Consider the following 19,346-nt stretch of genomic DNA (forward strand, 5'->3'; position numbering starts at 1 on the left):
AGGAAAAAAATCTGGAGGTGTGGAGTTAAAAAGTAGTGACCTAACAGACCTCTTCAGCCTGCACCTCATCACTGCTTGAGGCTAGCAACCCGAGGCTACATAGCTGCTATTAGCATAACACACCTGAATCTCTGACTGAACTGACTATGTTGGAGTTGCAATGTGGGTAATATTTCTTTGACAAGGAAAAAAAACCTTTTGATTTTGATCCTATCTTTTGTAAACTGCCCATTGTGAGTCCGACAGTGCTATAGGAGTGCAATGCTAAATCAGTAGCGTTCTTAAAGACAGCGTTCTGTGAATGACACTGCATAATTACTGTGCATTACCACACATACAATATGGATATTTGTGCAAGTTAGCCCCACCAGTGGTCCCAGAGACAAACGCTGTAAAAGAGATGTCAATGAAAAGGCTCTTTGTTATAATAGAGAGACCACGTGATGATGTTTATTTGTCAGCTGAACAGATTATAATATGATGTCGTAGGCTGACTTTGCAAATGCATATACGGCAGTGCTACACTTCAAATATCACCAAGTCTACGGTTTTACTGTGTCACAGCAGAGAATAGTCTTCAATAAAAAAAATAATGTCAGAAATACATGTTTAAATGAGTATTTCTGTATTTTTAAACCCTATTCCCTCATGTATTTCCTGTAAGTGACTAATAGGAACAGCTTTTTTGCCAGGATGAAAAGTAATCGTACGGGGCAATAACGACTGTCAATGTACAGCATTGTAACAATGTACAACTAAAAGTGCTTTTTTTTTTGCCACCGACAGGCTCAGATTGTTATTGGAAGTGTTTGACTACATTACAGAAAAATGTAGATGTGCTGATGCCAGGTTAACACAGTAACTTCAGCTAATAGCATTGGCTAAATTCCCTCCGTCTGCAGCCCTCCACTCTTGGAACAGCAGTTTTCTTCAGGAAAATGTGCTTTGGTAGGATTTCTTCTTCTTCGAAACGTGTTACGATCCATTTGTAGTACAGTTACTTACTACACAGCTTTAGCCCGTCCCTTCCAAAGTAAATTTTGCAAAGCATAGCTTCATAGCTTCACGTATTGTTAGCACAATTCAGAAACACAAACCATTGTTTTTAATAAAAAATCATTGCGGGATCTCATAATGAGATTTCAGAGAAAGACTTAAACACTTACACTTAAAATAACAATTTGAGCCTGTCAGTTGCAAAAACAAGCAATTTGAGTTGACATACTTGGGCGGTAGTTCTTGCCCTGTTGTACTACACTGCAGGCTGCTAAATTTCACAAGAGTTGTTGCCAAGTCTCTTACACAGACATACTGTACATGGGGAAATACTGTAGGAGCCAAAATACTTAAATTCCCCTGTAAGTTACATTACACATTCTTGATAGGATGCAACCGCAGTGTCATTTGTGAGAATGTCAATATGTGATATAATTTCTTTCAAAAGATTTGATATTGTATTTTAGTTTTGTTCTTATTGGCCAGATTACCCTATGTTGACCACAGTAAGGTCTCAGGGAAGTCTGTTTAATCCCTGTGACCAAATTCCCAAACATTGGCAGTAATAACTAGTAGATGGATACCGGTGAGGGTCACTTTTGTGTGAGAATAACAACTTAATTAAAACCCACAAGCCTGGTTTGATCACCCCTCCCTCATAGAGGCTGAACAGTGTTTACCGTTGTGTGAGCCGACCCTTTGATTCAAGTTTTTCGACACCCCGCTAACAAAATCGCTCCTCGTTTGAACATAGTCTCTGACTAGTCTTGGGTAACCATTCATATGCATGAGCTTCTGTTTTACACACACTTGATGCTCAGAAGCTCTTTCCTTTCACTCTAACAAGCAGCTTTTCTTCAAGTGTTTAGTCCTCATTAAAACATTTATTTGCAACATAACGCTGCATTAAATTCTGCTAAGACACATTAGTTAAACAATCTTTAAACAAGGAAGTTTTTATTATAGCCAGCTAACCTTTGAAGAAGACCCCTATATATGCGATATAGTGGAGTTGTATAGTACAGGTAAACATATCCAAACACAGTTTACCAATCTACTGAAATGGTAAAATAGGGTTTCCCTCCCTTACTTCTCAAACAGATTTGACACAAATTTATCAGACACATCAGAGCAGGTGTTTAAAACTGACCCTAGACATGTGGATATGAGGAAAAAAAAAAAATTCTGCGCAAGGCAGGCCCCCTGGACAGGACACCAGTATTCATTTAAAAGATGTTTTGATAACTACTTCACCCCTGGTGGCATTGTTACATTTTTGCAGATTATCTGTAATAGCCATAAATATTATGGTTATTATAGATAAACTTCAAAAATGAGAAAAAGGAATTCCCATTGCCTTGTGTTCAATGTCAGAGATAGTGAATTATCGTTTTTTTTTAAATGTCCAAAATGCTGACACATAAGCTGAAAAACAACATTCATTTGAGAATACTTCAATCTTCTCCCTCTTCACTTCTCTTCACACCCTTACCTCAGAGCAGGAAAGCAGCTACAAAACACTGTAGGCACTGTGACCATGATACACTACAAAACTGAACAGAGTAAGAAAAGGAAAAAAAGAACACGGTTCCATCACCTCATTGTGTTTGAGATTAGGGAGAAGAGAGCAGTCCAGGCTAGTTCATGTGCAGTTTACAGAGAGTCTTTTGGTCTCTCAGTGAGGTAAGAGGTGCTGTATGATTGAGTCCATCGATAGGCCACCTCAGGGGGGGTCATTTATACTTTACTCAGCCAGGCGATGCACAGACACATCTACATTTCTCTTAGAGAGAGGCCTCCAAGTATCCATCTCCCCCTCCTCGATTGAGGCCTTTTATCTGTAAGGCTTTGAAGGTCTGATAGACGCGCTTTATGTGTCCCCTTCAGGGTAGACACAGGGACGTCATCGTCCTCAGCCTATAGAGAGTTCAAAGGCTCTGGGGGTTAAAGGTCGCCACTCTGGGGCTCAGGTCTGGTTTCCTGTTTGCGGCTGCGGCCCAGTCTGGGGAAGCGGGATGAAGTTTTGGACCGTGGCGTCTTGGCTCCACCATCGTTGGTCTGGGGTGTGTCTCTGGATTAGAGGAAAAGGCAGGAAGGAGAAGAAAAGAACCATGGACTTTAAAAGTTTATTACCAAGTGTATTATTCAAGCAAACCTACCGATGCTGCATCTGGAGACTTCAATGCATGATTTACTTTATGAAATAGGACTTTTTCTCAGAAAACACAAGAAAGGTCAAAACAGCAAATGGAGAAGCTTCCATGGACCAAATAAACTGAATCTCGTTTTTAATTTGCGAATTAATAGCAAAATGCAAAAATACTGTATATTAGTGACTGTTAGCCTCCCTTTGGTTTTACTGTGCCTGTCAAGCTTTTTTTTCTGTTCCATGTAATCCTATGGAATTCATTTCCCAGGTAAAGCTACAGGTATGTTTGTGACCTTTTCATTTTTTCAGCATCTAAAACCATCATTATTCCTGACCGCGCCACAGAAGGCCATTATTTGTGACATAAGGAATCATTGTACATTTCTGATCTCATAATAGATTTTGAGGCTTGCTTCTCATTACTCAGAAGGATATAATCTTGGCTATTTCATGACGTTGTTGTTCTTGTTACCCTGGCGACAGTCTTCACAACATGTGAACCCCTGATCCCTGCGTCTTATCTGATGAGGATGAGGCCGAATGGGAGGCCATTGTCAAAGAAAGGAAATTAAATGCAGGGAGATTGAATGTCTGGAGTTAAATGCTTTGCTGTTGCATTCTTCCAGAGCATTTCATTGCTAAACTATCTCTAATAGCAGCGGCGAGTTCAAGTGCTTCTTTGACAAAGGGATTTTCAATTATTAAAAACAATGACGAAGCAGGGCGTCTCCCTGTTGATGTTCAAATGGCCTCTTTTAATGAAGCATAGAGCTGTGATAAATGTTATCTGGGACATCTGGGTTGTCCTGGAGTTTGATTCCCACTCAAACAACACATGCTAAAAATAAATGCACTCATGGTGAGGTGCTTTGGCTGAAAGTGTCACTGTGGGCCATATGCTTGTATGTAAGGCAGCAGGGGCTAGAAAAGCAGCACAGTGAGGGAGGCTCTGTCATGTTAAAATAGGCTGAGGCATGGAAGAGACAGTTACATTGATTTTTTTGTGGCTAAAATACGTTTAGTTGCTCCCCCTGTTCAAGCAGTACGTTTCTTAGCTTCCATGCCTGTTTTCCTGCCTGCTTCTGCAAACTGGGGTCAAGGTGACCCCCATCTACTGTAGGTGACACACTGACTATGGATAAGTACCTCATAAAACCTCACTTAAAAAAAAACCAAGTATCCCAAGTATGAAAATGATTTCTCATAACCATCTAGATTAAAAAGCTTCAAGGACAGCGTGACCAGATAATATGGGAACAACCTGAGTTTTGTTAATATTGTGAACATTATGCCGTGTTCTCTTTCGTCAATGGCTCCTTATACCCGTGTCTGTGCCGCACCACGCAAGCTCAATCAAGTGCATCACACAATTTGAACTTGACCAAGGTTGGTCACATAGTGATGCGATGGGGACTTATATCAGCAAAAAATCTCACTGGATCGGGGGCGGCATGCAGAGTGGAAACCACAAGCCATCTCATTTATTCATATCAAACTGGGTAAAGTAGCCAAATGTGCTAAATTAATTAGGCTTACCCTCTGGCTCTCAGCATGTGCTGGTCCCCCATTTGGACATGATATCGACTTGTTTAGGATGATACCTTATCCAAGCACTTTTGGAATATCAATACTTTGAGTAGAGGTGCATAATTAGAGTAAGCAGGCAGGCACACACACACACAGACACACACAGACACACGCACACACACACACACACACACACACACACACACACACACACACACACACACACACACATAAAGGTCTCAGGCCACAACAATAAAGGGTTACATCCTCATTCTGAAGTCATACTGCCACAGACTGCTCTTGACCCTGAGATGAAGGTCTACAATATTTTTCTCAGAGGCAGAGGGTCAATAAGGTGAGAAACTAGACAGAGAGTGTGAACTTTGGGTAAATAAAGGTGTTGAGGTCGTGCTGCATACATAATGCTGGCAAATCTAGCGAGAGGTGTGACCAATTTGCTGTTGCAGAAGGGTGAGAAAAATTGCAACTTGCAAGAAGTGGAGAGGCATAAAGAGATTAGTACACATCAGCGTGTACAAGCACTGCCGTCATTTGACAAAAAGGCAAGTAGAAGTGATTTAATTAGTGGGTCATATGATCACTCACTCTTTGATGGATAGTAACTTAAAAGACAATTAAATAGATGAGAATCTTATGGAGTACAACTTTAATGATGACCCACAGTGAATTCCTTCAGATGTACGGCGGCTCTGAGTGGTCAAACAGACAGATGTGAAAAACCGGAGAAAGTCAGACCTTTTTCACGACTTAAATGATGGTTGAAAGTGTTGGAGTCGCTGTGTAAACGTGATTGAAATAATCGTAAAAATACAGACTTGGTGTGCTACTGCCCTGCATGTTTTAGGTTTCTCCCTATACTGGAACACACCTGATTCTAATGGTGTGCTAGTTTTCTAGCAGCTGAAGCTTTGATTATCCTTAGAATCAGGTCCACAGCCATGTTTTGACATACTGGTATTTAGCAGATGTATTGTTTACCCCATTTACCATTTTAATTGAGCATGTTAGCAAAATTTGCTAATAAGCTGTAAAGCTTGTAAAAAAGTACAACTAAGGCTGAAGGGAACATCATGAGTTGGGTTTTGTAGTTATTTAGTCAGAAACCAAAATGTCGGACACGTTAAAATTCAGGCTCGATGATGGAGCTACATTAAGGGAGTCAATCATTAAAATTCATCCTGTGTTAATTGTTTTGTCCGAGTGAAATGCACTTTAATGCCCCGATTAGACAGAGAGCCTTTTAGCAACATGGCGCGGCTTTTAAAAATTGTTTTCAATGAGGTTGAGGTGTTTTGCTGAGTGCCTGGTGTTTGTGCCTCACGTTTTTGCAGGAGGGTCCTGAACGAAGTTAAAAAAACAAAAAACTGGTTGCCTAGGAGCAAGAATAACAAATAGATGCAACTTGTGACGCTCTGTCCGATCAGGGCGTCTTCAACAAAAAAGACAGTGCTGTCCGCTTCATGTATCTAAACTGCAAAACGCACTCTAACATTACTTACAATGCAGCAGATATCATTATTTCTCCTGGGAGCAGTCATTTGATCGTCTGAAAACACGAGATGTCATCCACTCTTACCTTTCTATCTCCTCTGTGAAAGATCAAGGAGATCAAATAGCAAAGAATAGTGTTACTACCTTTGTCAAACTACTGCATAGTTCAATCAGAGCAGTGGGAACCCTTCCAAGTAAGTTATCTGTCAGCTCACATCAATCTGAGTAGCTTATTATTACAAAAACCAACCAGATGATTGGCATGTAACATAGTTTTCAGGTGACTCAATTTCAAGCTAATATTTAGAGGAAAATAGTCAGTTTTTATGGCTTTGTTACAGGAATATTGTCCCTGAAAATAGCATTAGGCGTTTAGGTCAGTGCAGTATAAGTAAGGAGTTTTGAAATCCATCTGGCTTTTGAGCACCAAGTGCCTCAACATGGGATCTGAATCTGCCCCCCCCCCCCCCCCCCCCTTTTCTCTTTCCTCTGACCAGCTCTCTTTCCCTCGAACCTCTGGGGTTCCTTTCTTTTCATCTTTCTCACTGAAGTGCCTCCTGTCATTTTCTTTCTCTACTGCCATCTAATTATCTCAATGCACCAGAGCATCTGTGAGTCTTGCCACCCTTATGTAGGTTTCGCCAGTGTGTTACAAAGACACAAAACCTGGTGGCATCACAGGGGTACAGAGGATAATTACACAGACTGCACACAAACTTGAATTTCTTGTGCTGGCCACTATTTTAAATTTTACAGTTTTCAAGGTTTTCCTAATTAAGGTAAGACACGGTTGGTACATAATGTATGGCTTCTACTTAAAGCTTAACAGTGTTCTTGCTAACCTCTGCTTCCTTTACATCCCCCCCTCCCATCAAGTTAATGACCAGACTAATCAGGCTTTCATACCTCACTGGAAATGTTAGACAAGCGTAGGTTTGATCATGGCAACTGAAAAGGCAGTTATGGAGTTCAGGTTAGACAGTAACATCATGTTAAACTATTAAACATAACCGGCCTCAGAGCAACACACACACACACACACACACACACACACACACACACACACACACACACACACACACACACACACACACACACACACACACACACACACACACACACACACACACACACACACACACACACACACACACACACACACACACACACACACACACACACACACACACACACACACGTCAGGAATATTATTGTATGGTGATCTGTGTTGATTCAGTGTCAGTTGCGATTTCATTGCGTCATGGTACAGTAGTGAAAATTCCAGTGTCAGCACAGATCACAGCAAGCCGAGACAGACCTGCATATGCAAGTAAAAATCATCGACCATTAACTCAACGTTACTCGGTTTGATGCTCAAGATATTGTTGTGCAAACATGTCAAAAATGTCAACATCATGTTCTGATAAACTGCTGCGGTTGTTTCTCTGCTGCATCATCTCAACTTCAATCCTAACCTTTTCTGAGATTACTTTTTGGTCACACAGCCAAAGAGTGGTGACCCTTAGTATCAGCTTTCACAACACCACAGAGAGCAGAGCTTAGCCAACTTTGGCCTGTTGTTTTGTTTAAACACTAATAGTTAAAATACCCCTATAGACGCAAGTTTGTAAAAGTACTCTGCTATGATTAATATTAGGTTTACCATGTTTTTTCCCACATAAAAAGTAACAACTCGATTTTAATTTATCTCTACTTATGCAATATTGAATAAAGATTTTTTTGTAATGACTGTACTGATGCTACAGTACTTGCTTGGTGTGGTGCCCTTTGGAAAGTCCTTATTCAATCAAGTAATTCCCAGGTAAGCTCCACCTTGCTAATCAGCCAGCGTGATTAAAAACACCAGTGTGGATGTAGCTCCGGTTGTTCTAGCCACAAACTAGGTTTGTATTCTAGTATATTCCTGTTAACCATCCAATTCAGCAGTTTCTAAAGTTCCCCAAAGCTCCACAGCCTCTCATAAGAATTCACCAAAATCCCAGAGGATCAGGTCACTTGACGGACCAAGAAAAAATAAGTATTAGGCTTTTAGTACTGGTTTTATTATAATTATCATGTATATTTTTTTGTAACACTGATATTACTGTTTTAACTTTTCCCTTTACTACTGGCAGCAGGTCATGCTGCACCCTAATGTAGTTTATTCATGTTTTCTCATTAACTCAGAGAAATTACTCTGGCTATGAGCATTAGACTACCACCGGACCTCATACTATACGCCATAAATAATGTAGAACCGGTAGAAATCAAATTAAAAAGTAACATTGTTAGGGAGATGGTATACACAGAGTAGAACAAAAATGCAGCACAAACTCCTTTTCCTTCTGTGAAAATGAAAAATGATGTGCACATGCATTACCATGGTTACCAAATGATCTTGGATAATTCTGTGATCTGAGGGGATCTCTTTCTGGACAGTTTTCCCGATAAGCAGATAGATTTAGTAGTTTATCCTTTGATTCCACATTAAATAACATATCTACCATCACACAGTACTGTGGATTGTCTACTTTGCTTTCATATCTAACAAACCACACCAGAGTCTGATCTGAACCATTACATTACATAATGTAAGCCCACCTTTTCCCATACACAGGGACACTGATGTTAATGTAAATAAAGGTCCCATGTCCTGCTCATTTTCAGGTTTTTACTTGTGTTTTGGGTTTCTACTAGAACAAAATTACATGCTTAAATGTTAAAAAAAAAACAACATTATTTTTGTCATTCTGTTTGCCTGAATATACCTGAATTCATGCTCTGTTTGAAACGCTCCATATTAGCGCCTGTCTCTGTAAGACCCCGTCCTGAAAAAGCCCAGTCTGCTCTGATTGGTCAGCGTTTCCTGGTCTTTCACATCTGCACTCTCCATGTCTCTGCACCGTCACTGCAGCCGGGGAATGAACGGCACTGTAGTGGAATGTTCTTCCTATAGACCTTTTCAATAGAATTCCATTGCTAGGCAACAGCCTTGGTCCTTGGTAACTTCCTGTCAGATAATGTCATTCACATTCACTGCAACAGGAAATAAACTAGGACTGTTTTGGAATGTGAAATGTTTACACCCTTGAAAAGGTCCATATATAGTTTAGTTGTGACATCACAATCATACACGCAGTCGTACAGGCACAATACGGGCTCTGTGCATTTTCTCTGTGGATTTCTTTCACATATTTATATAACACCTCAACCTACCTGACAATAAAAAAAACACATGGAAATTTCACTTTTTAAAATATGGGACCTTTAAAGCAACACAGACTGCACTCATTTTTCTACAAATGAACTTATGCCATGAGAATGATCTGAAAAATGCTATCATGGCATAGGAATATGTAGTGGCTTTTAACAAGGTCAAAAATCCACGAGCCAACTATGTCAACTATGTTGTTGTTGTTGTTGTTGTTGTTGTTGTTGCCTTAGCTTGATGACTCCGATGTCTCTAGACAGGAAATTATTCCAGTCAGATGGCGTGACAGGTCATGCCAGCTGACTGGTCGCAGTAAGTGCAAACTGATTTGACTATCGACAGGAAATGACTGGAACATCTCATTTTCAGATTTTGCCTGGTAGGACAGTGGGTAGCCGAGGCAACATGCACTTTCACACTTGCTATTTTGGGTGTGTGTGAATGTGTGTGAGAGAACATATACGCTTAGTATGTGTGACTTATGTATGAGTGTAATATGCAGGGACGTTTGTTTTTGGGGGATTTGGCATTGTCAGTGACATTAATTCTCCCTGTTTGTATCCTGTAACTACTACTATGACAACAACTGTGGCAGCTAATTCCTTCTGACGATTTAGTTAATTGAAGTGGTATAATAGAGATAAACTACTGCCAAAAACTGATGTTTTTACCTTCTTAGATGCCATGTGAGCATATAATGGGATTTTGGCGGTGGTTAAAGGCAGCTTTATATTTAAAGAGGTAAATAGTGGGGTAAATATTTGAGTTTTCTGTGGACAAAACGCTACTAAAAAACAACAACTAATTGCTATGACTATATAAAGAAAGTTACTAAGATTCCCACATTCCATGATTTATTTCCCTGATGTTTCCTGTTTGAAAACCTACACTCACATTTCTGTAAAACTGCAGCAATCTTTCACAGGCAGGAGCCCTGCACCTGCACACATGTGCTGGCATCCTTCTCCTGAATTTCTCTCACACACACACACACACACACACACACACACACACACACACACACACACACACACACACACACACACACACACACACACACACACACACACACACACACACACACACACACACACACACACACACACACACACACACACACACACACACACACACACACACACACACACAAAGTACTGTACTAAGCCTGCCTGTGTGTGTCCACTTACAGACAGAAAGGCAGCAGAGACAGCAGGGTCTCTTTGGTGGGGCGGGCTGTGAACTCCGGCAGCGTCTGGATCAGTTTGTTCATCACTGTGCGAAGGTAGCCCTGCAGCTGCTTCCTCCTCTCCTCCACAAACTTGGCATCCTGCAGATGGAGAGACACACAAACAGAGCAGGGAAGGAGAGAGAACAACACGTTAGTTATAGATATAATGGTGCTTGGAAAATTTTAGGTTCAAGTTTCAACATGCAAATTATTTTTTATCACTTTGAAATAACGCATTAGGTGGCTACCTCAAAGCGACTACAATCAATATTTTATATTCAATTATATCACGATGCATTGAGTGTAATCTATGATGTGAAAGGGGTTGCTTGCAGAATCCACAAATAATTATCAACCGATTCTGCCGTTCCTCTCCACTCTATGGAACTTTATAGCATCATTAAGCTCATTCTTTGGGTTTTCTGTACCACAACTTTACTGTCTTACCACTTCCATTAAAGATGTTTCTTAGATGCAACTGTTTTTTACAAAAGAGCTCTAAAAATCACAAAAGGATGAAGGTGGGCCTTACAAACATATGCTGTCTTGGACAAAAAATTGGATATTGTGACTTAAAGGGATCGTTTTTTATGTGGGGCTGTATGAGGTACTTAGGTCCATAGGTAGTGTATTACCCACAGTAAATGACAGTCGGCTCCAGTTTGGAGCAGCAGGCAGAATGACAGGCACGGAAGCTAAAAATGTACTGTGGTGGATGGAAGCAGCACCTAAACAGATTTTAGCCACCAAAAAAATCAATTTCAGTTTAAGTGTACGTTATTTTTAGAATTCCCTGCTTTACCTGGCTAACTGACAGCCCTGTTTGAGGACGAGAGCATAGAATGGCTTCAGTTCTCCCACATAAACTTAAGCAGTGCTGTGTGACGACAAGTTAAAGTTGGGAAAAAATTTCACACATACTGTAGGGTACGATTGAACTGAGTATATAAACATTAAGCTTCTGCCATTGTTAACAGCAGTACATTGCTTAGCTTGTATGCCTTTCTTGTCTCCCTCTCGAAGCGGGAGGCATGATGACTACCATCTACTGTGGGAAATACTTCATACAAACCCCGCCTCAAAAAATGGGAACCATCCCTTTAAAAACCTGTGACCTGTGGAATGATGATATCCTGGTCCAGGATCAAGTCTTGCATCGGTGTCCCGTGTGATTTGTCCCTTTCCTGTACGCTTTCCTTACATCAGTACAAACACTGTATGTTTGCAGTTAAAACCAGCTGCACTTTAAAACTGTCCATCATGCAGCCGATGACCAGGCCTCTGATTCCCACACTTAGAAATCATGTATCTTCAAAGATGAACACACCTGAATATTTGTGTTTATTTGTTTTTTTGGTTGCTGATGTATAGAGAGAATCAGGCACAGTCATATGAGCATTCAGACTTCGCTCACAGAGTGAATCTGGAGGCGCAGGCACAGAGCCACATGGCCAATGTTAGCTTGGCTGATCGGTGTCCAGCAAGGCTCAGAACAAAGCCTGGGCAATGCTCTGTTTTACTCTCTGGTGCTTGGGACTGGAACAAACGGCCATTATGGGATGCCAACATTTTCCTGGTTTTGAAACTACAGCTTCTCTTTTGATCTAAAATTCTAACTCCCAAGTGAATTTAATTTGCTGTCTTGAAATACAAATACAAATGTGGTTTCTTCTTAAAAGCCCCACAAAGAATTTCAAATGAAAGCACCGATAACAAAAGGCTGATGAAGGTTCAAATTCATTAATCAATGAGTGCAATGAAATAACTGCTTGTTTATAAATTGTTAACATCTGAGTCCCATGGGGACTTCTCTCCTTTGTTTGCAACAAGCTACCTGCTGGAGCAGGGACATTAACACTTGAATTACCAGCAATGCTTTTAGAAAAAGAAAGGGATGAAATTCAAGATTGAATCGCTGCTAATTTGAAAATAAGAAGACAATACAATCCATTTCAGCTGTAAAAGAGATGAAATACAGCAAAATACATATCTTCAAAAAAAACTGTAGTTGTTGGGAACATGGTTAAGACTAATTAGTTTTGTTTTTAAATTAAAAAAAATCATGGTTATTATTAGTGTTTACTTTAATGCTTACAATCCAAATAAAAGTAAAATATTAAAAAAGCAATTTGCTCCACAGCTCAACCTTTTCATGTTTACTTACTGAGGTAGACTCTGACGCACAATTATCAACTCCTTTTCTACCTATCTTCCAGTTCCATTAAAACATTTGTTTCACTGTCAAATCAACGTGTTGCATATAAATGAAAACAAAGGGAAACGCCCACAGAGGCTGTGATGCACACACAGAGCTCTACACAGATCTGAGAAGACTTCCGAACACAAGTGGTGGCAAGTATTCTGGCCCTGCTCCAGCCATGTGTCCTGTACCACTTCCTTTTAAAGTATCAAGAGAAAAGTATAACAGATTTGTCACAAAGAAGAATTATGACTCATAGTTTTGGTTAAATATAATTGGCGTCATTAAAGGAATCTCAGAGCTGTAAGCAGACTACTGCGTCACATATAAACCTAAATATAAGTGAATGCAACTTTATGCATCATCACTTAAAACAAATTAAAGACAACCGTCAACACTTTTACGAATGTTGCACCCTTGTGCTGAGTCACTAGCTGTATGGATCACAGCATATCCAAATAAAGAGCTGTATAACAACAGGTGGTGAGAAGAATTTCAAAATTTCCACATATGCATTTTTAACAATGTACAGAAGCGCATCAGCATATTCATATTTTGCAACTGTAAACCTACCAAAAAGTTGGTAGATGATAAGCAGTACAGTGGCCAGAACTTTTTTAAAACGGGGGAGAGGATAAGAGGTTCACTGTCGCCTCAAGTAGTGGATAAGTGTGTACGTTTAGGGGAGTAGGAGTGGATAACTATACTCTGCTGTGTGCAGGGTAAAATAAGCGCGGTAGGACTGGGTAAATCTGATGTGTCAGATCAGGCTGTGCGTGCCAGCGTGGGTTTCATGCTATGTCAACACAATAAGGGACACCCTGACTTCTTTCATGGATGTCAGAGCAGCAATAACACTAATGGACATCATGACAGATCCATCCTCTTGTGGCGAGCGAGAGGAGGGCTGAAGAGGCCAGCTGCTGTCTTTGTTTGCCGAGAGGAACGTAAGGGCAGAGCAGAAAGTACTGTGGCATACTGATGCAGGTACAAGGCTGATTCTGTCCTCTCAAATCTTGTCCGTCAAGTTATCGCAACACTGCCCCCCCACACACACACACAACTACCCTCTCTTCTATTACACACCGCCATACTGATATGACGTGTAGCCTAAATCAGTCTGTCATTATTCATCATATAGGATGGGACATGTACCAGCACATACAAAACAGGAAGGCGAGCAAGGTATATTTCTGTCTTCTACAGGAGCTATATAAATCACACACATCCTGTTTAACCAGTATTAAGGAAGACATGGGAAGGTACAAATTTGGTCAAAATTGAGGCCTGAATCTATTTTTTACATTTGTTTCACCATATAGGATATGATTACGCCACAGAAAAGTAGCAATGTAAGAATGCTGCTGACTCTGGAATCAAACTCTTTCATACAGAAAATGTTAACTAGACGGCCGAAGCAAGTACATCAAAGGAAAGCTAGCTTGCGGGTTGTCACAGCTAGCATTTGCAAAACCTAAAACTAACTTATTTATTTTTCCTACCTACATGTTAATACGCCACGTTAGTGATGCTGCTAACAGCGGTTGGTCTGCTGGCCCATATTGTTACTGACGGTTATGCTGCATTCACTTGTAATAGGAAATCAAGAAATTGCAACTTCTGATCCAGGCTTTAGTAAGAGCAGAAGTGTAATAGGAACATGTGTGTGTGTGTGTGTGTGTGTGTGTTCGGATTTAAGAAGGTAACATTAAGGGGACGGACTTGAAGTAGAGAATGTTAATGCAGCTTTTTTTTTTAATTTATTTTGAAGTACATGCTTTAATTTTGAAATGAACAAAAAGCAAAAGTAGCACCTGTAAGCTCCGTAAGCTTAACACAGAGGCCCCGGAGCACCTCTAGCGGTGATGTTACCAGCTAGTTCGTTTTTTCTTTTTATTACTCCACGCTTCGTGGTGTGTGCTATAACCTTTTGAATGCTGCTATGAGAAGTGTAAGCTGAAGAATTTTATGTTTACCATGAAGACTGCCTCTGCCGTTGGTTGAGAAGCAGGCTAAAGTCAGTATTTCTCTGTATTATTTATCTGTATTAGCTACAGTGCTAAGCAATGTTATTTCTGTAATGATTGTAATAACTGATGTTGTTTTTAATTTGGTCTACCTGAACTTTAGTTCTAAGGTGTTAATAAACATCTGTTAAAGGAAACGGAGTCCCGCATCCAATCAATGGGCGGCATAGAGAGGTTAAAGTGTTTTAATCATGTTTACAAAATAGAAAAAAAAAAGGTCAACACATATAGTGACCATGAACGTGACAAGATGGAGGGCTCTGAAAGAACATACTCGCCTCGCAAAAGAGGTCGCTTGAAACAAGGACCCCCTTCACTCCCCTTACAGTTGACATGGATTGGGAAATTGGCGATAGAAACCAAAACTCTTTTTTGTACCAGGCTGTAAACATGTTTCTTTCTGCTGTTAAGTTGGGTGTTTTTAAAGTCCGCCTCAAGTGGACTTTTGAGGAACTGCAGTTTTTGGATTCATTTTTCAGCATTGGAGGTTAACACTTGATTTAAATGCATTCTACTAAACGAAAATGCTATATTGATTTTACTACAGATATAAAAAGACAGACCGAAAGACAGACAGACAGACAGACAGACAGACAGACAGACAGACAGACAGACAGACAGACAGACAGACAGACAGACAGACAGACAGACAGACAGAAAGCAGGTAACAAAAATAGTGATACATTTAATTATTATAAGCTATGGTCTTTTCTTAAAACAAACAGTGAAAATGGATAATTGGGTAGATATTGCATATTCCCATCATATCATGTGAATATTATCCTAAGGCAGAGAGCACAGTATCTGGATTGTTTCAGTAATATATAATGTAGGTTTTATGGCAAAACTTAATGTTCTTTTTTTTCCCATTGTTTTTGTTGTTAATACTTTCTTTGTAGGGCAGTATAGATGGTTTATAGACTCTCTCTTGTGTCCTTATGATGCTGCCCTCACCTCTAGATGTCATACATGTCATGAAATCTGGATGCAAGATAAGACATTTCTCCATGCATGCTTATCAGCAATGTAGGGGTGATATGGAATCTTAAAATGTTCCTGAATGGCAGAAAGATAAACTGGTTATAAACTGTATATATATATATATGCACAAGCAGACACAAATATAAACACGCACACCACAGCAAAATGCCACTTCCCAGAGAGAAGAGATAAGCAGGAGAGGGGTGAAGTCAATGGAAGAGAAGCGTAAAGTAGTCACAGGGTCTAAACAACTGCTCAGTGAATTTCCTGCCTGTTTTACGCCTTTCAGTTCTGGTCGAGGAAAAAAAAACCTCCAAATAGCCCGTCTGAAGAACTAAATGTCGCTTGGCAACAAACAACACTTTCAGAAGTGAAAAGTAACCACACCCTACGGTATCAGCCACTGTTTCTCCCAACAGAAATTCAATGCTTTTGACTTTGATCCTGCTTAAAATGCTGGAATAACTGTGTTCACGGTGATGTACAGTATATCCCAGCTGTGGCTTTTTGGTTTTACTTCTTTACAGAGAGAGGGAGAGACATGAGGGATGTAGGGATGCCATGTAATGGAAGTCCCAGCACAGATTCGCTGGTTGCATAATAAGCTGCTGTCTTGGCAATTCCGACACTTATAACAAGCAGACTGTGAATAGTTTTGTGTAAGGATTTTCTGTATGTGAATCTGGCCCTTGGTGTCTTGTATATTTTCTGGGGAAAGAAATTATCTAAGCTTCACATTTCAGTCAAAATTAAAAATAAAATGTCTAAGACTTGCAACAGGAACATAAACCTGAGCGCTGATCTGAGCCTGAAATACGCTTGAATTAAGAGTGGACAGCGTTGGTACATTAGACAGCGTTGGTACATTAGAATCAAAACAAGGTCAACACTTTGCACCAAGTCAGCCCACACTGGGCGACAGAGAGGCTGAACAGGCTGTTCTCTAAACATGCACCAAACGGCAGGTCAAGGCCATGCATAAAACATCACAGGCACTTCAGGAATGCTCATACAAGACCTCCACAATGTTTTCCTTGTCATAATTAAAAGAGTAAAACATGTATATTGCATAATATGTGAACATAACATACCAAAAGTGGTTAATAATTCACTTTGTAGTTTCTGATTAATTAATCAGGGCAGCCTTGGCACTCCTTTCTTTGTCTCTGCAGATGGGCCGACTGCCGAGGGCAAATGGTAGTTGTGTTAGTGCCATTTTTTCTGCTATGATTACCTATCAATCTCTTATGTAATGTTACCATGATTACAATCACCAAAAGCCAGGATCTTCCATTGCCATTGTTGGAAATGCCATTGAAACACTTATCTGGTATCTAAGAAAGCGTCATTTAATGATTTAAATCATTGTTTTCATCTTGCCTCTACTCCCCTGTGTACATGTCCGGTTTAAATAAGTGTTTCTAGTGTAGACTCCAATATTATATTATTGTTAAAGATGGTGATGATCAGCCCGGGAAACCATGCAAAGCTGTGAGCTCATGTTTTATTTGCTCTGGCAGAAAAGTCCGGTCATCCTCCTGTTCAGACGGATTTCATCACAACCGTTTATCAAATAAGGGGCGGGTTTGATACAATTGACTGACAACTTGAAAAATGTGATGATATGTGTGTCATTATTGGCTTGTGCACCCTATGGGGAGCATAAACCTAGCTTAGTAAAGAAGAGTGCTGCTTTGACATTTTCCAAGACAACCAAGTTAGTTGCAGCTGATGTGGAACTCTATTTATAAATTCATCAACGCTCATTCACAGACTTGCTGATGCTACACCATCACACAATGTCTCTGCACCTAGTCCGTTGACATTTGTCCTGAGAGGTTCCAGACTAACTCGCATTTGCGATTTTGATCTGGCGATGTCAGGCTAGATCACTTGCTCTCGGAATCTATCCCAAAACACAGTTTTTAACCAAGGCTATCAACAAAAGCTAGGTTGATGAAAAGATGATGGTTTAAGTTAAAATAAGTATGTTTGTTACATAATTGAAGTTACGCGCTCAAGTAAAGTACTTTAACAAAGGTTAAAGTGAAATTCCGGTGTAAAATAGTCCCAAGATCTTTCTGGCAAATTGGGTCATCAAATGAGCCATCGAGACAATTTTTTTGTGTAACAACTATTAACCTAGATTTTCCAGGGAGTCGGTTACGGCAGCTAACAGCTTGCCTCAGCTAATACTGTTTAGCTTGGGGCGGCGAGTTGGACGCATTAAAACCTCTTTTTTAACCCCTAATACTGCTCCAAATAACACCAAACCTCTGTGAGAGTTAATGTGTCAGGACTCTTATCGTGCTACTGCAGAGGTTTGGTGTTTTTTATGAGCAGTGGTTAGCAGTGGAGTAGTGGTTAAAAAAATATGTTTTATTGCGTCAAACTGTGTTAGCCGCGGCTGACTGTTAGCGACTCTCCAGAAAATCTACGTTAATATTTGTTACACGAAAAAAATGGTGACCCAATTTGCTTAAAAAGACCCTGGGATGATTTTACACTGGAATTTAACTTTAAGTACGTTGCTTAAACAAGTCAGTGTTGCCTTTCGGTTTGACAAGGGACATGAACAGCAGGCTCCTTGGTGAAAGTTTGACTCATCCATCCACCCCGACCTCTTCCATACGGACTTTGATTATAAATGTTTTTCCAGAAAATCAAATACAAACGTTATCCAGGGCAAAATATGTTTCCCTCTAAATGTAATTGAGGATGCAGTTTCATTGTATGGGCATGTTCATTTTTTGGAGAAAGGCCTGCTGCTTGACAATTAAAGCCTTTTCACTGGTTGGCAGGTGGAATGATTGTATTGTGAAATAGCAAGAAACACCGGGTCTGCAATCACTACAGACAGGTACCCAGGAGTGAGACACAACTTTTAATTACAGAGACTCAGCTAAAAGCTACAAAAGTCCTGAGTGCTAAACAAAGACATACTTTTAACATCAAAGCTCTCTCTTTCTCTTGTCACAAGTACAGATGCACATGGTCCTCCTGCTGCCAAGTAATACCACAACGACACAGTTTAGCAGCTTTGGCAGGAAGATAACATGCAAAAAATGCTGACAAAGGTAATGAGTCTGCAATTGTTGACACTAAAACTTGAGTAAATAATAAACCTATCTTCCACATAGTCTTATATGGATGTGCTCATTGAGAGTGGAAAAAACAGCATTCACCTAAAAGAAGCTTTTACATTGCTTCTCTCTCTTAATCTGTAGCTCCTGGGAAAAGAAAACCACGACGTCTCCATTTGTAGCCTTGGAAGAAAAAAGGGAGAGAGATAAAAGCCAAAAATGAAGCGATTTGTATTGAAGCCTAAGGCAGATGAGTGACTTGAGAGAACAGGAGGAGAGACAGGGATACAAATGAGAGGGTAAATGAAAAAAATGGATATCGTGGGGGAATGAGAATGAAAAGGAAAAGCAAACGCCTTTGGACATAAGTCCTAAAATCTGGATGCGGTGCAGCCATTGAGAAAAGCTGACAGCTGGACTTTGGGGTCTGAC

At 40.2% G+C, this 19,346-nt stretch overlaps 1 protein-coding gene across 1 annotated transcript in view; it reads right to left on the reverse strand.

Annotated features, from left to right (window-relative positions):
* Positions 1–1,967: 1,967 nt before the first annotated feature.
* snx29 (sorting nexin 29) overlaps positions 1,968–19,346 on the reverse strand; it is a 156,850-nt gene continuing 139,471 nt past the window's right edge. Inside the window, exons 20-21 of the mRNA XM_083933406.1 lie at positions 10,583–10,722; positions 1,968–3,067 (exon numbers count right to left, since the gene is read on the reverse strand). Coding sequence (XP_083789532.1) covers positions 2,941–3,067; positions 10,583–10,722 — 267 coding nt within the window. The 3' untranslated portion in view covers positions 1,968–2,940. The remainder of the gene's footprint in view (positions 3,068–10,582; positions 10,723–19,346) is intronic.

This window comes from Echiichthys vipera (genome assembly GCF_963691815.1).
Source record: "Echiichthys vipera genome assembly, chromosome: 18".
In the NCBI taxonomy this organism is placed as follows: Eukaryota; Metazoa; Chordata; class Actinopteri; order Perciformes; family Trachinidae; genus Echiichthys; species Echiichthys vipera.